The sequence below is a fragment of the Nilaparvata lugens genome, chromosome X (genome assembly GCF_014356525.2).
Source record: "Nilaparvata lugens isolate BPH chromosome X, ASM1435652v1, whole genome shotgun sequence".
Classification (NCBI taxonomy): Eukaryota; Metazoa; Arthropoda; class Insecta; order Hemiptera; family Delphacidae; genus Nilaparvata; species Nilaparvata lugens.
In genome coordinates, this window is record NC_052518.1 from 2,101,906 (window position 1) to 2,117,953 (window position 16,048).

The following is a 16,048-nucleotide window of genomic DNA, read 5'->3' on the forward strand; positions in this document are numbered from 1 at the left end:
TTGTCAGGAAAGAGTCTGACTTTTTCGAAGTGAGACTTCACATATGTGAAGTGAGATTTCACAATAAATGTTACAGAGGCATCAGTCACTGATTGATGCCCTTTTAACAAAAATAAGTTATTTCCAATGCCTTCTGTGACTTTAATAATGCATGGAATGATGCCGTTTCAACCCAAAACATTAGGTCGAATATCAATGAACCAGATTATGTAAAAATATGAAATAAATGACTGATGCCTTTTCAACATTTAGTGCTTCATTTCAAGTTTTGGATCCAGGATTGGTTGAAATAAAACACAAACAGATTACACTTTACAAAAACTTTATTGACATCAATACAACCATGTACAAAATTATTATGAGTATCTCGCTTAGAAAAATGCATATCTAAGTTCAGTTCGATAGACTACTTGTTCCTTAGGCAATGCGTGAATACAACAGTACTCATCATATTAGTATGAACTTATTATTTTAACATTACATAAAATATTATTGATTCAGAAAAATAAAAAAATAAAAAATTATTGTGTAGGAACTTCTTGCAGTTAAAAAAGAGTATAAACATGCAGTTACAGAGATCAATCAAAGTATGTTATCAATTACAGAGTTCAATCAAAATATTTTATCAGTTCTGGGCAGTACCATATAGATACAGTAAATTAGATTCTATGAAGAATAAAAATTTCAAACTGAACAGTAACTGTTGTCTTCTAAAAGAAATGTATGTATTTTTTTTTGTTTCAGGTGCTGTTGTATTGTTTCTAGGGTAACATTGCTCTTTCCTATTACAATACGCTTACAGGAAGGACGGACGTATTGTCTCGAGCTAACGTCTGATACTCATCAACATTACTTTTGAATTGCCTTGACAACATTCTCGACAATAGAGATGTCTTCGAACTGAGATATCGAGCGCAGATACTTGAAAAATATTTTACATTATATTCAATCCAACCTACACACTAAAGCCCAAATTCATGATTTGAATAGGCTACAGTTGGCGGGGAGAGGGGGACAACTACTTATTAGCATGGGTAACAACACCATGAAACCGATAACGTAGACAACAAGTTTATAATCTTAACAGATAAAATATTCAGTATAATTATGGCATTTCTCAATTTCTGAGTGTATTTCAACGATTATACATCGATCCAAATAATAATAGCCATAATTTATACAATAATGTAACGATTTTATAGACTAACAACTACCAACATTCATATCATTTCAAGAGATAGAAATTCACAGGATGTAACCTCGTCAGATCCAATGTACATTTGGATTTCATTCTATTCAGACCTGACCTCTCTCTCAGAATACAACTTTTCAAGAACTCCACAGCTGAGCTGTGGCCACTGCTATCTGTATAGTTGTTGTTATATGATAGCTGACAATGTACACACCAGTGTACAAGTCGTCTCAAATGGGAATCCTCCCCACCATAACCACTATCAGTTCAGTACAGTATAATGTACAAATCAACCCAAGTACACATACTTCTCCCAGTAAGTGGAAGAAGCCAGTTCTGACGAGGATAAGTTTCAAGTAATTATTTACAAGTTTACGATAAAAGTACTAAAGAATGCCTTAAATGCACATTCGTAATATTTTCTAGATCTAAACTCTTAATTCTAAAGGTTGAATAAATTCGTTTGATATTTTCGAATTGGGATAAATTCGTACGAATATATTAAATTTTATTGAATAACATTTGGCACAACAAAACTCAAGCTTCAATGTCAATAGTTGATCCACGTTTACAAACTTCTTGAGAACAAGTTATTCAAACCATGTCATAGATGGAATACATAAGAATAGACCTGTGCATAACACTTATGAACAGTTGCGTCTATTTTCATTTTGATTCTTGTAACGTTTCAAACTCATCCATCTGGAAGCCTAACATTGAAACTTGCAATAAAATTATGTATTTTATAATAGTTAATTTACATCATAATAATAGGCTTTTGGGATCACAGTAATGTTTCAACTCTTGAGAAAGTGGGTATATAAAAAAGCTCGTTGAATCATTAATATATATCAATTAGATTGATTTCACAATATCAATATTGATAACTGATTATAGTAGTGACTACATAGAAGTTCAAATTTGCATGCATGAGACTTCATAATTATAAACAATAGAACATGAGTTGATGGAAATGAAATGCGAAGTATTGTACAGAAAATATGAGCAAGATATGTATGATTCAGTTGAGAAGTTGACAGCTGAAGAACAACACTATTTGTTGAACGTCACGACTACTTGATTGATTTGAAAATTTGAGAATGATTCTGGAGTAAGATACCAGAATAAGTAGAGTTTGCTGTAGTAACAACAGCAAGAGAACAGATTCTTAGGCTACTGAATTCACAAAAATATACATTTATTACATAAATAGCTAACCGGAAGGCTAGTTTTGCTAGCCATATCCGTCTACTAACTATAACTAACTGTTATATGATTAATATCTGGTAACTCTGTACCATAGCATAGTGCCTGTAAAGAATGGATTTACACATCAATTTTTTTAATTATAGAAAATATAATAAACATCTATTATATAAGTAACTAGACGGCAGGTTTGCTTCGCTCGCCTTATCCGTCTAGTTATATGATTAATATCTGGTAACTCTGTACCATAGCATAGTGCCTGTAAAGAATGGATTTACATATCAATTTTTAATCCTCAAAAAAAATACTGATTAATTATATAAGTAACTAGCGGGCAGGTTCGCTTAGCTCGCCATACCCGTCTAGTTATATGATTAATATCTGGTAACTCTGTACCATAGCATAGTGCCTGTAAAGAGTGGATTTACACATAATTTTCTTCCATCCACAAAAATACACTACTGATTAATTATATAAGTAACTAGCCGGCAGGTTCGCTTCGCTCGCCTTATCCGTCTAGTTATATGATTAATATCTGGTAACTCTGTACCATAGCATAGTGCCTGTAAAGAGTGGATTTACACATGATTTTCTTTCATCCACAAAAGTACGATACTGATTAATTATATACTTATAATCTATTCACTTAACTAGCCGGCAGCTCGCCTTATCCGTCTAGTTATATGAGTATAATATCTGTTAACTCTTTACCATGGCATAGTGCCTGTAAAGAATGGATTTACACATAAATTTTTCAATACACAAAAATAAAATACTGATTAATTATATAAGGTGCGTACAGACCAGGGGATTGATGGGTAGCATAATAATACATTATGTTTATATAATAAATATTGATGATAATTATTATGTTTGTTTCATTTATGTTGATGTTTTATTACAAAAATGGTTATGACTGTCAATGTTTTGAAAGGTGAATGTTTTGGTTGGGTGTTTTTGGCTTCTTTCCTCTAAATTCTAATATGCTGTACCTATTATTAAAAATGTTTTTATAATTTTACATTATTCAATTTTAATGATTAAATAATTAATTATTAATTTTTAAAATTTTATATGCTAACACAGAGATCGTAACAAAAACGTTAACCGCGCATGCGCAACTATTGGTTGGTTCGACCTAGGAAGTACTGTATATTGCATTTATATAGAATAATTCTCTATTCAGAGGGAAATATTCTAGTTTGGTATACTGAGTCATAGAGAAATTAAATAAGTCTACTTACGGTACAGTATAAATACAGTTATTTAATTTCTATAATCCGTTTTATTACTATGAAAGTATTTGAAGAGTGATGAAGTATGTGTGAAAAAGAACTTGCTCAGCTCGAACTCTGTTAAATGCTCTGTTCGCGTTCCGCTCTTGCTCGACCTGTACGCACCTATATGAGTAATATCTGGGGCCTGTTTCACAAAGGTACAATTAGGTTCTTCCTACTCATTTGAAAAATTGTGAAAATATCGATGCTTTTGAGGAGTTGAAAAGTTTTTTGATGCTTGTGGAATATTCTATACCACAGAAGAGTTTGTGTGTAAAGAGTGTTCCTTTTAGTGATTTTTTTTCTTCTTTTTTGTATTATTAATTTTTGACAATTCCTATACTCTGATTTGAGTCTCTGGGAAGCTTTAAAGACAAACAAACAAGGTTACAAGTCTTGTTGCCAACCATGGTTTTGGAGAACAGCTGATTACAAGCTTTTCACAAAAGCAGAATTCTAAACTTACAATGAACCTACAGGTGATTTGCTTGTTACGAACTAGTGATTTTGCCTGTTTCACGAAGATTTTCTTTGCAGCAAACAATTTTTGTCAAACTTACTTGTTCGTAACTATGACATTTTTACCGAAGTGGAAAGCTATGTGAAGGTTTTACAAGTGATCATTAAAACTATTTACAATATTCAATGATTATTTCTAATATTCAAAAATGCCCTATATCCCTCTAAATTCATTATTTTGAAAATTTATGCATTGGGAAATTTAATTTAATAAATCTCCAAAATAGTCATTAATGTGTTACCTCATAGGTTATGTGTAGGTACTATAGTACACAGTATTATATAGTATACATTATATATAGTACAAATAATTAATTAATAAATAATTAATTAATAAATAATTAATCTGATAAATTCAAAATTATTGTAGTACATACATCTTTTGGACTCAAAATAGTGTGTGAATAAGTTATCATTTACATAACCTCTAGACTGTGTATTCCAAATTAAGGTGCCTGTTGTTTTTACCTGCATTGTATCTATTGTCTATGAATAAATGAATACTATATATACACACAGTACATACTGTGTAGCTTACAAATTCAGCAATCAATGAAGTAGACTGTACAAATAGCATTATATTGCTTTCAAATAATTTCAAAGTAATTATTAAAAAGTACAAGTAACCTTTTTCAAGCATGAAAAAAGGAAATTATCATCAAAATAGGTTATGTATACTTTTGGAGCACTTGTAGACTTGTAAAATTGTAAACTTGTAAACTTGTAGATCATAATTTTTTATGAAACGTGAGTACTTGAAAAATTGTAACTACAAGTACTTGTCCGTAGCCATGGTTGATAACAATGCTTGTACCTTTGTGAAATAGGCCCTAACGCTGTACCATGGCATAATGCAGTGGTTCTCAAAGTGTGGGGTGCGACCCCCAAGGGGGCGCGATGAATGCTCAGGGGGGAGGGCGCAAAGCTTGGTTGGAGAATGTTTCAAATTTACTTCTAAAATAATTACGATAAGCAATCTTTCTATTTTTAAAATTACATGTGTGTATTGTCAATTTCAAATTCTCAATCAATAAGTGCTCCCTCAACATGATCCTCAAAACCTCATTGATCTCCAAGATGACTTAAAATGAAGTTTGAAGGATATTCTCTCACATCCTTCTGGATTGGTGTGCAAAAGGAACACCCAATTTTGAGTAAAAAGCATTCAAGATATAGACTCCATTTGCTACAATTTATCCGTGTGAAACTGTGGGTTATCTGCTCTAGCTGCCATGAAAAGTGAATATAGACCAAGACTGGATGTGACCCAGGAACTTAGAGTAGTGTTATCGGAGCTGACACCTCGTTTTAACAAACTCTGTGCAAAAAAAAAACTAGTTCATCCTTCACACTGGCGCTCTTTATATTGTTAATTTCTATGAGAAACAAAAATAACAACTATGTACTATAGTAGCTGTAGTACATGAATAAATTATAATTTATTGTTTGTATAGAATTTGTTGTTTTATTATGATTGAAACTATTGCAACATTGGGTTATGTATAGAATGTGCAAAACTCAACTGAATCAATATTGATTGTAAAATATGTAGGTATATAGGCCTACGTACGTACAACATGTATAGTAGTCTATGCTGATTGAAAGTAGTCTAGATTTTGTGTTTGAAAATAGTTTTCTTGATTTTAAAATTTACAAAATAGTAACTCAGGAAGTGAAAGTGCAAATTTTTATTGAGAAAAATGAAGAACCCAAGACATAACCTATAAACTTGAGTTTTGATAGGAAATGACATTGGGTAATACGGCAAGGCAGAACATCCGAAAGGATCTCTCTGCCGATAAAAGCCATAAGAGTAAATAAATAAAATAGTAGTCTATGCTTATACATGTAGGGGGTCCGGCTTACAGATGAATTACGCAGGGGGGGCTTGAAGTAAAAAGTTTGAGAACCACTGACATAGTGCCTGTAAAGAAAGGATTTACACAGCAATGGTAAAATTACTTGAGCGCTTCCTGGAGGAATGGCGTCTCTGATGCTGAGAGTCACGATTCTCACGGCCCTCACGATTCTCACGGCCCTCACGGCTTTCACGGCTCCCACGGTTCCTGTTTTTGATTCCGTTGTAGCCACGCGCGGAGTTGATGTCGCATTCAGCTTCGCTCTGCTCGTGGCCATCAGTAAAGCCAGTCGGTGGTTCCAGTTGGGCGGCCACTATGAAGGAAGATGTCTGCTGGAGTCTGCACACCAAAAAGTACAATCAAAATTACAACAAATTTAAAAATATCAATGAAATCCATAATTGAAACGTTACACATTTCATAAGCACACCAAAAAGTACAATCAAAATTACAACAAATCAAAAAATATCAATGAAATTCATAATTGAAACGTTACACATTTCATAAGCACACCAAAAAGTACAATCAAAATTACAACAAATTTAAAAATATCAATGAAATTCATAATTGAACCGTTACACATTTCATAAGCACACCAAAAAGTACAATCAAAATTACAAAAAATATCAATGAAATTCATAATTGAAACGTTACACATTTCATAAGAAATTTACATTTTATAATTGGAACGAGGAAAAGAGGTCACCCGAGAACACGTTGGTTGCAGGATGTGGGAAACAGGGGCGCCATTTAGGGGGCAGGGGGGGGGCTAGGCCCCCCCAAGGATCAGATAAATAATAAAAATGCGGGTCTATCTACATGAATCCTTAGAATCTCATAATGATTTAATAATTTTTTTTAACAGCAGTAGTATAATTTATTCCTTCTACAGTATCAACAATGTAGCAAAATTGCCTTGAAAGTATGGATACGGGTACAGAGTAATAAAGAATATATTTTTCTCAGTGGTATAGTTGAAGCTTGAATATAGAATGGGTACACTTATTGATGAGGGCACAATAAGTGAGTTATTGCATAAATTTTATGAGAATTAACAAGTTGCAAGATGTCACAGTGAAAGCAAAAGAAAGGGCACAATCAGACAATCAAAAATGTTTGTACAGAGTTGGTGAGAATTATGGGAACAGGGTAATGTTTCTTTAGCTTTCCAACTGAAAGTTATTTTCCAATTAGAATATGATCCCCAATTAAATTGTTGAAATTGTCATTGCAAAAGAAAAAAATTTCTTTTTCCATGATTTTTAAGAAATCTGTTTCAGTGTATCCCTACATTAGGGTCTCTCTGTAGACCTATATTTCTAATTAATATTTCATGATTTAATAACTAATAATGTATATGTTTGTATTGATACTTCAACCACATTTGTATAAAACTGGAAAAAATTAAGCATATAATAACATCTTCGAATGTAACATTTATGGGGAAAAACCCAGAACCCTCTATCCTTTGGGGGCATCCCTCCCCCCCAATACCTCTTGGCTTTCCCCCCCCCCACCTAGCAGTTTGGTGAAATGACGCCACTGGTGGGAAAAGATCGAGCGTCCTTCCTGACGGAGAAAATATGATTGATAATTTTTAACGAGAATGAACAGTTGATATTTCATCAGATAAACCTGTATCAGCTTCATTATACAGAAGGCATTGTATTATATTAACAATGTCAATCAATGAATTTGTCATTATGTATGATTTGAATCAACTCTGAACTCTCAAATTCTAAATCAGTAAGAAATATTGGTTTTTTATTCATAGGCTTCTATTTTTTTATTTTTCATTTCGATGTTATGCATGGCACAATCTGTCACATTGAAAATCGTCAAAAGATACACCAACAATACAATGCATACATACATACATACAAACATACATACATACAATAAAACCGACACAAACTGTCAATACTAATACATTTACATCCCAATTTCATTTCAAAACATCACATTCAAATTACTATGATATAACACACATTCACAAAATCAGTGGAACAATACATCAGCTGAGTAGGCTCTGGTAGACACAATATTTTCAAGAGCCATGGTTTTAACCGTCTTGAAAAATCTCAGGGAAAGAGCATCTTTTACAGTATTGGGCAGTAAGTTGAAAATTCGATCACTTAATTTGTTGCCCAATCATTATCAGTGTCTAAAAACTGGCATTTTTCTCCACCTTAATGCAGTGCAAAGGCTAAAAATAAACTTTCTACTGGAGATATTTTTAAAAGTTTTTCGATGTGTATATCATCAAGCTAACAAAATTAATAAGTTTTCTCAGGAAAACAGTTTTTCCGATTTTTTGAGACATGAGCGCCTGAAGTTTAAATTTTTGGGACAGAAAATTTCAAATTCGGTAAGAAATAAATCAATGAGATTCAGAGGATAAATTCTTCAAGGTACTGTTGGTTGTATAAAACACATTTTTTTTAAATATCAATTTTTGAGAAAGTTATTCAATTTACCATTAATGATCAGAAATAATTTTTAGTAAATTGAATAACTTTCTCAAAAATTAATATTTAAGAAAAATGTGTTTTATTCAATCAACAATACCATGAAGAATTTATCCTCTGAATATGATGAGTCCCAAAAATTTAAACTTTAGGCGCTCATATCTCAAAAATTAATGATCTGAGAAAACTTTTTCATTTTGATAGCTTGATGATATACGAATTAAAAAACTTTGAAAAATATATCCAGTAGAAATATTATTTTTAGCCTTTGTACAGCCTTATCTTATCGATAGCAATACATTGAATTTTTTAAATATCCAGTATTTCATTTAATTATGGAGAAATAATTTGATTAACTCATAATAATATTCTCTATTAATGTATTACGTATTCAGTTTTTTCTGCATTAGCTTTGAAGAAGCTTGCTCCCATATAACCTATAACCAAGCTAACTATAAATAATTATATTAAAAGGCAAAAACTGAGATTCTGTCGCTTAAGCTACAGAGATACCATAAGGCATCAGTTAAAACACTGAACATATAGCAATAATTGGAGCACAGTATGTTGTATTTCTTACCAGAATAGTTTTATTTACACAAAACTTGAATTTTCCATTATGCATTGATAATCAAGTTTTATGAATAGAACTATGTAAGTTACAACATATTATGGTTTCGATACATTACAAGAAACCTGTACTTCAAAATTCAGTTCAAGATTGTAAAATGTTAATTAGGATAATAGGTGGAGGGAAAAACTTCTATTGAAAAACTTATTTTTGACTGGGCTATTGATCAGTTAACCACAATCCTTGAGTTTAGCTGAATATATTTTGCCCTCTGTTTTATATAGACGATCACAAAAAACATCGACAGCCATATTACAGTCAAGACAACATACAACATCAGGGTGACATCGAAAAACAAAATAACATCAAACATCGAACACACAATATAGAGTTCTAATCGCAAGGAGATAGAACATAAAAGCAAAGAACTTAAAATTGAAAAAAGTCACTTTTTTCAAACTTTATTTTATTTCTTACATGTTAAAACATGTTATGTTATTTTTGTCATAGTCATTCAATTTCAGCTTTTTTACATCCATGAAATCAAGCCGGTAAACTGATTGTAGAACAAATAAACATATGATTCTCATTACAGCATACTATACTGTAATAAAATCATATGTTTCCTTTACAGTCGAGTATGTTCCTATAGTGAGGTCCACATTATAATGGCAGTGTACGATTGACAATACTGTTGCTGTCCTTTTCTATCATACAACAAAACAGATAGCACTATCTCTCTCTCTCGCTTTGCAATGTTGTCTATTTGCAACAATATTTCATATTTACTTTTAACAGTGACTGTACAAAACTGAACAAACCATATTCTCAGCCGCCATTTTTTTCTTCATTCTATCAAAATACTTGAGTACACAAGTCGTATAATTGATTTAAAATGTATTTTTGAAACAATGAAATAATTTTTAAACATTACCGTATGAGAAACACAGATTAAAATACATTAAATGACATTTTAAAAGTTGATAACTAACCATCCTAGACTCCATCCATGCTTCAGTTAGCCTACCCGTATACGTTAGACCTACTCGTACCGGTATAAATAATATTGAAAATTTATTTCAGAATTAATCCATTGAAATTACTTATTTTTGAATAGGATTCCTATTTTTCTATTATTTAGGAAATTGGAATGGAATACCTACCAAATAACTCAATTTCAGTTATTTTGAAATTCAGATCGGTGTATCACAGCTTTTTAAATTAGCCGCCATTTCAGGTTTGTATAAAAATAAAAATCTGATCTCAGGTATGAAAGCAAATTTCTGAATCAAATTATGAAAAAATATATTTTCTTGATTAATTTGACAATAAATTAATTATTTTATAAACGAAATGATAATTATTATTAGATTAAATTTAATGGGATGAATTGAGTAACATCTGTGTACAGTCAGTGGCAAAATGGAGAGACTTGGCAACGGTTTTCTCCTCTCTTTCTTCACTGCCATTATAACGTGGACCTCACTATAGTGCAAAAGCCACCTTTTAGCGCTCCAGGTGGAAGTTCTGTCAACTACAATCAAGAAATTCCTGATACTTGTGAACTTGTAAACTAGGTTATGTTTATAGAATGCATGTAGTAATGTCAGCACAAGCAGGTAATGTTTTCTGTTTCTCAATTATTCTTTTCGAGATTAATATGACAAAAAATTGTGGAAGTTACTTGGACGTGAATGACTTTTGCAGTGCTGGAATGAAATTATAGTCTTTACAACGCCTCGACTAGAAACATCATTCTCGCCTAAAAAATGGCCCTTCCCGTCCTTGTGATTGAGATACAATTTCAAGTGAGTGAATAAAATAAAATAAAGTTTGAAAGAGGTACGTTGGTTTTTTCAATTTTATGGAAATATGAATAAACCTTACCAAGAAAGTGAAGCAAAGGACAAAGGACAAGGTATAGGGTATCACACAAAACCGTTATTCCAATACTGAAGAGTTCAAAATTATAAAGCTGTACAGTTTTTTCAAAGTGGATGCAATTAAGCTCCATGCACTTCTCTTGGGTTGCGTCCAATGTGTGATGTCATTGAGCGCCGATAGGCAAAGTAGTTCAATATGCACCGGTTACCCTGATCTAGTGTTCTATGAGGAAGGGTACAAGCAGTAAATAGGTAGACTTGAGTGTACACCCGCAATACGATATATTGATGATAATGATTGGATACCTGGCAACAGTAATCAGTTTTTAAGCAAAGATGAGATAGTTTTCAGCTTTGAACAGTTCAAATTGATCTGCAAAATGTTTGTAGATGAATATAGGGGTTTCAACTCTTATTATTATGTGAAAGATATTATTATGAGAAGATATTATTATGAGAAGATATTATTAAAACATATTATTATATTAATATTCTAATGTCCCTTTTTTATTTTTTACTTTATGAGTGTTTTAGTTATATCGTTTTGAAACACATGGACACTTTTTACATCTATGAATTATCTTAAAATAAAAAACTTTTTTTTCAATGGAGTGTTTTTATTGATTTCCCAGAAATTCAACATTTGGCGCTTAGATCACTTTGAAATTAAAGCATTCATTTTATTCCATTTGTTATTTAATGAAAAACCATAGGCCCATGAAATTTTCAAAGAGAAAAAATAATTAGTACCGGTATAGCGTAATGAAATGTTAGTTTTTCAATAGAAATTGTGTAAAACAGCACCAAATTAAAGGCATATTTTTGAATTTTTCCCGGGAATCCCTCGGACTACCCTTTGGTGGGGGGTATTCCACACACTCACACCCTCCAGTGATGCCCCCAAAGTTTAGGTGCTTTCCACACCAATCTTATGATTCCCCCCCCCCCGAAATTTTCTCCTGTATTGGATGTACCTGGTTGTATATCGTGTCCTTAGATGCGATTCCTCCCATTCATTGCATCTGCCTATCCTTGTTGTTATCATAAACAATGAGATTACCGTCGCACATTGAACCACTTTTGCTATCGTCGCTCATTGGATGTCGCACATTGGACGACACCTTTTGAGGTTAGAAACTACAAAAAACAACACCGAGACTGAAGCTTACTTTTTTACCTCACATGAGCAGCACGAAGTCTAGTAGAAGGTCTACGTTCACGAACGGGGGAGACTTCCGGGGAGGAGCTAGAGTCATGGCCTCCAATGGCCTGGCCATACAGGTTGCCTTCAACATAAAAAGACATTAATGTATTGTTCAATAATACTACAACAATCCAATTTTATTCAATTCAAAACAAAATACATAAAGGAAATCAAAATCAAAAATAAGTTTCTAATAAAATACAAAACCAGGCTTCATCGTGGGGAGTGATGCAAGAAAAAGGAGGAAAAATACCTAGCCAACTATAGTTTCCCATGTAATATGCAGGTAGAGGGTATAAAAGTGGCGACTCTATCAGCATGCCTTTGTTTGCGCTGCAATAAATTTTCAGTGGTCACCTATCACCGATAGGCTGCCATATCTCAGTTAATATTGGTCCAATTTCAAAAAATCTGGAACCAATCGATAGGCAATTAAATTTACTAAAAAAGTTATTCTTGTAAAGTTTTTGTAAAACCAATGATTTATGAGTTATTTGAGAAACAAAATTTTCAATGGCCATCATTTTGTTTTATGTTTTTGAAAAAATTATCATAATTTTTGCAGCTTTTTCTAGTTGTTATAAATGATTGTGCAAAGTTTCAATGTTGTATGTTCAACCATTATTTGGAAAAAATAATAAGTGAAAAAAGCAAAATGGCCGCTGTGTGAGTAACTGAAGACTTCCGGACAATTTAAATATGATATTTAGATATGTTTTTCACCCAGGAACAATACCCTATTGTAGGGAGTTCGTAAAGACCCTGTATATAGATCTTGATCATTGACGAAGATTGCAACTTGTAAATCTTGAATAATTACTGATTTGAATATGAAGTGTGAAAACATACTTTGAATGGGCATTCTAGTCAATCCATGCTCCGACCATTGATCAGTTGAACCAGAATAATCAGATCCAGTGCTCAAGCATTTGGCAGTCATCCTGTGGCCTCTCACGCGGTGGTACTCATCTCTCGGGTTCACCTGAGAAATGAATCAAATATAAAAATTAATAATTATTAATTTGAATGATTAATGAAAATAAATCTGGTGTGGTACACTCACACAACTTTCCTTGCTCATATTTGAAACAACGATCAGACTTCTGTGTATGTGTATTTATAATTTTTTTCAGAGTACTTTTTCCCTTGTGTAAATTGTTAAATTCGATGGATTTTTTCAAAGTCGTCAAAACAGCTGTTCTACAGATGAAATATCTCGACTATGTGTTCTTTTTATGAACTTTGCTACCTACCTACCTCATGCACAAGAAGGAGGTTACTAAATCCATTTCTCAAGGATGGGGGTGGACACCCATCAGTTTCTCAGAACGGAGACTCATGCCAGTTGATAGAGCTGATAAATAACTATACAGGGTATGAATTTGAAAAAAATCGGTCAAGTTATTTTTGAGAAAATCGTGAAAAACATGGTTTTTTAGTAATTATCCGCCATTTTTCTCAAGAATATTACGGAGCTCCTGCAATTTTCCCAGAAATGAGACTCATGTCAGTTGATAGAACTTATAAATAGCTATCCATGGTATAAATTTGAAGAAAATCGTTAGAGCCATTTTTGAGAAAATCGTGAAAAACATGGTTTTTTAGTAATTATCCGCCATTTTTCTCAAGAATATTACGGAGCTCCTGCAATTTTCCCAGAAATGAGACTCATGTCAGTTGATAGAACTTATAAATAGCTATTCATGGTATAAATTTGAAGAAAATCGTTAGAGCCGTTTTTGAGAAAATCGTGAAAAACATGGTTTTTAAGTAATTATCCGCCATTTTTTCCGCCATCTTGGATTGAATTTTATTGAATTTCTTATTGTCGGGTCCTCATGGTATAAGGACCTTAAGTTTAAAATTTCAAGTCAATCGGTTGATTAGGAATGGAGTTATCGTGTTCACAGACATACACACATACACACACACACACACACACCCACACACACATACACACACTCACACACACACACACACACACACACAGAGACCAACTCCCAAAAATCATGTTTTTGGACTCAGGGGGACTTGAAACGTATAGAAAACTTGAAATTAGGGTACCTTAATTTTTTTTGGAAAGCAATACTTTCCTTACCTTTGGTAATAGGGCATGGAAAGTAATAATAATTATTAATTTGAATGATTAATGAAATAAAAACACAAATATATTTTCAAAGTCTACAGTTTTATTTGGTACGGTAGAATTTGACAATATTATATATTTCTGTTATATTTCATTTTATTATTTATTAAAATTTGGGAACATAATAGTTTTGGGATATGCCTGTTGTTCTATCCCGATCATATTCATATGATTTGTAATTGTATCAAAAAATAGATAAATAAATAAATTATGGAACGGTTCTACAACATCGACAGTGACTCTGTCGAATTTTGAATGATTAATTATTTACTATTTGGCAAACAAATTTCAATAGAAGCACGTGGCTTATCATGACAATTTAAAAATTATTAAATAATTTAATAAATTGATTTCAACTAATAGTATTTACTTCACTAATAATAAAACAGTGACATCACCGTTTTTTAAGGCTGTGCAAAGGCTAAAAATAAACTTTCTACTCGTGATATTTTACAAAATGAAAAAGTTTTCTCAGGAAAACATTTTTTTCCGATTATTACTTTTTGAGATATGAGCGCCTGAAGTTTGAATTTTTGGGACAGAACATTTGAAATTCGATAAGAGATAAATCCATGAGATTTAGAGGATGGATTATTCATCGTATTGTTGATCTAGTGAAACAAAAATTTTCTGAAAATATCAATTTTTGGAAAAGTTATTCAATTTACCAAAAATAACTCATCTAAAAGTTATTTTTAGTAAATTGAATAACTATCTTAAAAATTGATATTTTCAGAAAATTTTTGTTTTACTAGATTAACAATACGATGAAGAATCTATCCTCCAAATCTCATGCATTTATCTCTTACCGAATTTGAAATGTTCTGTCCCTAAAATTTAATCTTTAGGCGCCCATATCTCAAAAAGTAATTATAGTTTATTTTTAGCCTTTGCACAGCCTTAATGCGGATGATGCCCACGTGAACTTTTTCTGGCTTGTGCGTGGTTTATTGGAATTGCTTTAGTGAATTGATGAAATAATCAAACGTCCATGCCTACTGGCGGGATTTGAACCCACGACAAGGCAGCACCAACAGACTGAATGGTGTAACGCCTTAGTCGTCTATCCTGTCCGTCAATTATAGTGGGTTATTGGAGAATGGTTATACTAAAAGCAATAATATAGGTACAAATAATTCATCATAAAATTGTTACAGGTTGAACCATCGATAGTACTATGTTTAAATTGATGATTTAATTTTTTTCTGTACATATACTCAAGCTATAAAATACTTTAAAGGATGTTTTTGAAACATTACTAACTAGTAGTTCTGTGAACAGTAGACCTCACGCAGTATTCTCAACCACAAGTACCTGATGTCACCTGTTTTAAATGTTAACAAACTCAGTTCACGTTTGAATTTGTATTCCATATGATATAATTCATCCAGTTCCGTCATAATCTTTCTAACTGATGAAAATCAATTTTTTACAATCAAAAATATTATAATTTCTCCAGCATTATTTAGTTTATTTGATCATTTTTAATCACCTAGTAAATTAGTTTTTTTTCAAATGTGAGAATATTGATACTGATGGGCATGCACAATAATACCATGACTGCAAAACAAAATATTGAAATATTTTTCAGGTGATTAACTTCAACTTCTAATATTTATCGCTATTTGTCGGATTTAAATTGTTGATTTCAATGAAGATGTTTTTGGCTTTTCCCTTAATCTTCTTGAACTTAATAATCACATAATTTTTACTGATACACATC

The 16,048-nt window shown here is 32.2% G+C and overlaps 1 protein-coding gene across 1 annotated transcript in view; it reads right to left on the minus strand.

Annotated features, from left to right (window-relative positions):
- Positions 1–305: 305 nt before the first annotated feature.
- LOC111050816 (Down syndrome cell adhesion molecule-like protein Dscam2) overlaps positions 306–16,048 on the minus strand; it is a gene marked incomplete in the record, with an annotated part of 322,193 nt that continues 306,450 nt past the window's right edge. Inside the window, 3 exon segments of the mRNA XM_039442229.1 lie at positions 306–6,392; positions 12,153–12,261; positions 13,029–13,161. Of these exon segments, the coding sequence (XP_039298163.1) occupies positions 6,134–6,392; positions 12,153–12,261; positions 13,029–13,161 (501 nt within the window).